The 6,934-nt window shown below is 31.7% G+C and overlaps 1 protein-coding gene across 1 annotated transcript in view; it reads right to left on the bottom strand.

Annotated features, from left to right (window-relative positions):
• LOC106469623 (clathrin heavy chain 1-like) overlaps nt 1–6,430 on the bottom strand; it is an 85,088-nt gene extending 78,658 nt beyond the window's left edge. The window contains exon 1 of the mRNA XM_013930124.1: nt 6,085–6,430. Coding sequence (XP_013785578.1) covers nt 6,085–6,126 — 42 coding nt within the window. The 5' untranslated portion in view covers nt 6,127–6,430. The remainder of the gene's footprint in view (nt 1–6,084) is intronic.
• Between the last annotated feature and the right edge of the window lie 504 nt (nt 6,431–6,934).

The following is a 6,934-nucleotide window of genomic DNA, read 5'->3' as shown; positions in this document are numbered from 1 at the left end:
TTTTTGCTTCAAAGCCAAGTGATTTCTTTAATCAGGGCATTAACAACCTGACTGTAAAATGGAAAAACATCATCAATAAGAATGATGACTATTTCATTTAATAAATGTTTTGTTTTGATATAAAAAGCAACATTCATTTCTTGATGACCTAATATAAATGAAAGTCACCCTGGATTTACCAATAGGAAATATTGTCTTATTAATAAGTAATCTGTTTTTATTCTGAGGATATTATTTGTTACCTGAATGAGGGAAATGGGTGTTGATTTGATGTTCTACGTTTTCAAAAAACTTTTGATCAGCTAAAAAAAAACCACATTAGTAGGGGGCTGAGGAAACACTAGTTAACTGGATTGTAGAGTAGTTGGATGGGAGAAAGCAAAAGGTTGTTATTAATGATGTCCAGTAAAACTAAACCTTTATTACTAGTAGAATACCTCAGGGATCAAAACATGGACCTTTGGTTTGTTTTGAATTTTGTGCAAAGCTATCTGCACTAGTCATCCCTAATTTAGGAGTGAAATACTGGAGGGAAGGCACTAGTCATCACCACCCACTGCTAACTTTTGGGCTACTCTTTTACCAATGAATAGAGAGATTGACCATCACATTATAATACCCCCATGGCTGAAAGGCCAAGTATGTTTGGTGGGATGGGGATTTGAACCCACAATCCTCAGATTGTGAATCAAGCACCCTAACCACCTGTCCATGTACCTTTGTTTTTTCTCATTTATACTAATGATATTGATAGGGCATAATTAGTAACTTAGCAAGGTTAGCTGATGGCATTAAACTCTTGTGTATTTATAGCTGTATTGAAGATGCTAAAATACTACAGAAAGACTTGGATCAATTGATAATGACCTTTAATTATAATAAGTGCAAGGTAATATACTGGGTTAACATAAATTGGATCATATGTTTAATATAGATGAAAACCAAAACAATAATGTGACTAAAGAAAGATTTTGACATAGTGAGGAATAAGTCACTTAAGCAGAGCTCTGTTTCTGGTAGTAAAGCCAATAGAATTTCATGATGCATGTGTGTGTGTATATATATATATAGACACTAAGGTGGTCCTTATTTGCTGGCAAAACTTCATATTAAAAATCTAAAGCTCTCATTCCCTAATTTTGCTCTAATTTACAAAAACATTGAATGTCAAATTTCATCCATTTTGGATCATACTTAGAAGCTGCTCAATGAGGTTAAAGTTTTAGACTGCAATGGCCTGGTACCTTATGCACTTACAAACACATATTTGTTATATATTATAATATGTATTTATAGCATATTATTTTATTGCATGCATAATACATAATTACATATGATTGTTATACAATTTTGTTGTGGTTAGTCACATTGTTATTGTTTCCTTTTTTGCTGTTTTCTATGATCTTGCACAACTTGAAGAAGGAATTGTTTCTGTTTTTCTTTCTTTTTTATGATGACATTACACTCCTCAATAAGGGTCATACCCTTTTCAGCATTGCTATTTACCACATTCAAGTGGTGAACTGTTTGTAATGCCTCCCCATAGTCCTCTCTGAGTTCCCATGACTTAAGGTCATAATCCAGAAATCCAACTGGAATTTCAAGGCACCTGCAGAAGTCTGTTATGTTCTTTGTGGTAAAATCTTCAGTAGACATGTCCTCAGTCTTTCTGATATTCAGCTGGATGTACATTGAAGGTTCATCCATGCTTTCCTTCTAACTTAGTGCTTTCCATGGCTCAATTTGGGTATGGATATAGTTTAATCAAAAAATGCCAAACCAATGAGCTCCTCATTGAGATACCATAGATGTTCGACAAATTTTAGACAGGCAGATTTTGAAAAAGCAAAATTCATCTTCGTATATTTAACAAGACATTGTAGAAAATTAAGATCATTGCAAGGAACAGAAATGGCATCAGAAGAAATGAACCATGCCCTAAGATAGACTCAAACAACAAAGATATTTACAGAGTCTTCTTTCCTCACGGCCAGTGAGCTTAAACTGTCCCATAAACATCCAGACCTTGAAGACATATAATGATTTGACTATCCATCATGCATATTGCATTTGCTCTAAGTGCTATAAATAGCACTCCATGTGGAGGAATGTCACCAAGAAAAGTTATGGCTAGTTCAAGAAGCTCTCAATAATTATCTCTAGATTGGTTGACCTGAAGTTGTCTTACTGAAATTATAAAAACTACTGCCATGTCATACAGAATAATTCTGAAGTAAAACGTTACAGCATGGATTATTTATATATGAAATATTCCTGAACATTCTGAATAATGTGGAATACTCTGGAATATTCCAGAATAACCTAGAACTCTCATGAATTATTGAGAATATTCTGGAACACTCGAAAATATTTGGGATATGCAGATGTATAGTGCAAGCTACAAGGTAAAATTTCAAATACCTTGTGCAACCCCTAAATGTTACTGAATAAGGATAAAATTTGGTGCACATTACATATTTATATATTAGAACAAAGTGAGGGGGTCAGAATGTTGTAAACAAAAACTTCAAAAATAAAGACACCCTAACAGACATGTTGAGTAAAGTTAAAAAAGGTAATCATATTTCTGTACAAATCACTAATCAGGCCTCACTTTGAAAAGTATGTACAGTTTGATCTCCTTGCCTTAGAATGGATATTGATGTATTCAAGAGAGTTCAGACAAGAACTGCTGAAACGATTATTTTATAGGGATTAGTTAAGATCCCTAACTTATTTTCTCCGGAGAAAAAGAGAGGTAAGAGGTGATCTTACTGATGTTTAATTAAAAGGTTAGCTGGGTACTGATAGAATAACAGCTTCTGATTTATTTCTGCTGTATTATGATGACAACAGAACAAGAGGATACAAGTTTCAGATTAAAAGATAGGCTAGTCCTCAGTTAGGACAGTCTTATTTTTCTAACAAGATGATTAGCTTATGGAGTGTCTTACTACTAGAAGTACAAATAGTAATCTTACTATTCACTGATATGTATAGATAGTTTGCAACACTGTCAAACAAGGATTAATCAATTGACAGAAAACCATTTACTGAAACATGTAGGTAGTTATCCATAGTGTCGTGCAAATTTTAATCAACTGACATTAAAACATTCACTGAAATGTGTAGTTTTCCACATTGTAATACAAATGTTAATCAATTGAAAGTAAAACATTCACCAATATATGTAGACAGTTCTCCACACTGTCGTACAAATGCTAATCTACTGGCAGTAAACCCTTCAACGATATGAGAACAGCTCTCCAAACTTTCAAACAATAGTTAATCAACTAACAGTAAATTCATAAAATAGGTACACAGTTCTCCACACTGACATATGAATGTTAATCAACTGAGCAAATCATTCACAGATATGTTTACACTTCTACACACTTTTAATACAAATGTTAATAAACTAACAGTAAACTTTTCACTGACAGATGTAGAAAGTTCTCAACACTCATACAAATGGTAATCTACGGACAGTAACCCATTCATTGAAGTGTATGTATATATATATATTTTTTTTTTACACAACTTGCTACACTGTCAAACACGGATTAAGCAACTGACAGTAAAACATTTACTGAAATGTGTACAGTTCTCAACACTGTGATGCACATTTTAATAAACTGGCATTAAACCATTTACCTAAATGTATAGTTTCAACACTGTCATACAAATGTTTAACAATTTACAGTAAATCTTTAACTGAAATGTGTAGAAAGTTCTCCATGCTGTCATACAAATGCTAATCAAGTGACAATAAGCCATCCACTGAAATGTGTATACAGTTCTCAATATTGTCAGACAAACATTAATCAACTGACAGTAAACCATTCTGAGATGTGTAATAGTTCTGTATACTGTCAAATTATAATCAACTGACATTAAATTATTCATTGAAATGTGTACAGTTCTCCATTCTCTCAAACCAACATTAATCAAGTGACAATAAATTATTGATAGATAACTGAAGACAGTTCTCTATACTGTTATACAAATGTTAGTCAACTTATAGTAAGTAATTCATTGATATGTGTAGACAGTTCTCCACACTATCATATAAAAATTAATCAACTGATGGCAAACCATTCATTGAAAGGGGTTGACACTTCTCCACACTGTCATGGAAATGTTAGTCAACTTATAGTAAGTAATTCATTGATATGTGTAGACAGTTCTCCACACTATCATATAAAAATTAATCAACTGATGGCAAACCATTCATTGAAAGGGGTTGACACTTCTCCACACTGTCATGGAAATGTTAATTATCTTAGTTTAAACCATTCATTGAAATGTAAACAGTTTTTCACACTGCCATACAAATGCTAATAAACTGACAGTAAACCATTTACTGAAATATAAACAGTTGTCCACACTGTCTTATAGATATTAATCAACTGACAGTAAACCATTCACTAAAATGTGTAGACAATTCTCCACACTGTCATGTAAATGCTAATCAAATGAAAGTATCCACACAAATGTGTGACAGTTATCCATATTGTCATACAAATATAATTGCAATGGCTTGGCAATATGTACAAACGTTACTATCTAAATACAGAATTGTGAAAGTATACAACTCATTATTTTGCTCTGTACTTGTGGGAAAGACATAATCATGATATAAGAATACTTTTCTTAAATGTTTCTCAGATTCTATTTTCATATATACTGTCAACAAACAAAAACCTCAAATACCAAATCTTTGTGTCAGAGAATTGCCATTTTAATGGCACATAAATACTGTAAAAAAGAAGTTCTTTTTTTTTTAAGCAAACATTCAAGTTATCAGTGGAACCCTAACAACTCTGACAAAATAGAAGAAAAGAGTGTACAGTCATCAAAACAGCATGGCTATAGCATGTTTCAAACTAAGGTTATCTGTAAATTTTTTGTCTATCTTTATTTACTTTGCTGAAATAATTACTGTAATATACTTCAAGAAACAGGAATTTAAGCAAAAAATTTAAAAACACCATAGTTTAATTGGAATTATAAATTAAATACTTTCAATTACAAAAATTAATTCATGCAATTAGCAGTAATAATATTATGTACAATAAAAAATTGTCAGTTACCTAAGACTTAAAACAAGTAGTAGAGCTAAGAGAAAATTTTTAAATTAATGGAACAATGATACTGATTGTGTTAATAATAATAATATTAAGTGACATTGCAAATCACTAAAAGCAGTAGTCTAGTTTAGTGAATAGCATTGGTTATGCAGTTGGTAAAGTGATCCTTTTAGAAAATGAATATTTATTAATGCTATCACAAACTTTTGCTTTAAACGTAAATGCATTGTAAATAGGCCTAGTTAAGCTGTACATTGATTTCTCTCATATTAGCAAAGAAACTAAAACTTCAATTCAATTATACAAGTTTAACAGTGTTTACAATGCAATATGATCTAAGGTGAATAAAACCAACATTAAATTAATAAAGCTTACTAACATTATAGCATCATATTCAAGCTGACGTACCAACTATTCTATAGTACAGTACTAATCCCAGTCCCAGATAAATTTCAATTGGTTCATTTCATTTGCCAAACTTGCATATTATTATTAAAATAAGCAACAATATTTTAACTTTCAATGTTTTATTGTACGCATTTGGCGTATCTATTTACTTTGAAGTTACACAAGATGGAACTAATTTTTCGAGCTATGAATTATTCAGCCCAAAATCATTGCCAAATGGTAATTTGGAAAGTGTGTTGAAATGAAAATACTGTTGTTATTACTTTACCTATGCAAAATGAAACTAAGCGCTTTCAAAATTATCGAGAAATAAGCCTATTTTTAATTCTAACATTAAATAATCACAATATCAATTAAACTTTAATATAAATGTGAATACAGTAATTTATCGCTGCAGTGCAGTGGACACTAGAAGTGTCATTGGATTTGGAGTCTGAATGGACAAGCCCACAGAGTACAACTACAAGTGCAGTAGATCATACAATAAAACTAATGCAAAATTACTTTTCGTGATCTATTTATATTTAGTGAGCATATATATTTTTTATTATTCATTTTAGATGTTTTAAATAGTTATAAACACTACCTGTAAGTGCTCTTGAAATCGTATTGGCAATATTTGCGTCATGCCGAATATCTTCACTTAAATATTCTGACAAAACAAATTCGATGACCGGCTCGCCTACCACCGGAGCGTACCGACCAGTAACACCCAAAATGGCGGAAAAAGATAAAGTAGTTCTATGAAAATTTTCATAAAATAAAACCCAAGTGCTTAAAAAATAATAATATAATGTTAAATGGTTAGAAAATAACAAGAAAAAATGGTCACTGTAGATAAATTATCAACTAAATAACAAGAAAACCCCATTCATCCACGTGACTAGCGGATGAAACTCTTTATCAATAGTGCCACATATCAGTTCTTTAATCACACAACCTAGCGTTAAAATATATATATGTACGCGTGTAAATAGGTGTTCATACCCACTTGTTTCGGGTGCTTTTAAAGGTAAGAGGTTTCGATAAACTGTTCGTGGGAAACGTATATCTGCTAAAAGTATGAAATGATTTGTCGCCATAATAATGAGTCTCCTCAGAACTCAACTTTGCTAAAAAAATGTTCTTGTTTTAATGTCTCCCAAAACGAGAAAAATAAGTATCTTTATTCCTCAGTATTATTTTTGATAGCATCAACAAATCATGAATTTTTCATTTTTTTAGAGGATGAACCAAATAACACAATATAATGTTTGGGACAACATGGGACCTATTGGTTCATTTCGGCTGTTCCATCCTCTAAACTAAATTAAAATAATTAAGAAACCTTAAAGCCAGCCCTTATCATTCATATACTTATCAAGCTTTTTCGTAAACTTAAATTTATTGCTTCTACAACATCCAAAGGCAACCCATTCCAGAGACCAACAAACAAA

This window comes from Limulus polyphemus, unplaced genomic scaffold (genome assembly GCF_000517525.1).
Source record: "Limulus polyphemus unplaced genomic scaffold, Limulus_polyphemus-2.1.2 Scaffold3577, whole genome shotgun sequence".
Lineage (NCBI taxonomy): Eukaryota > Metazoa > Arthropoda > Merostomata > Xiphosura > Limulidae > Limulus > Limulus polyphemus.
This window is presented reverse-complemented; position numbering and strand designations above follow the sequence as displayed.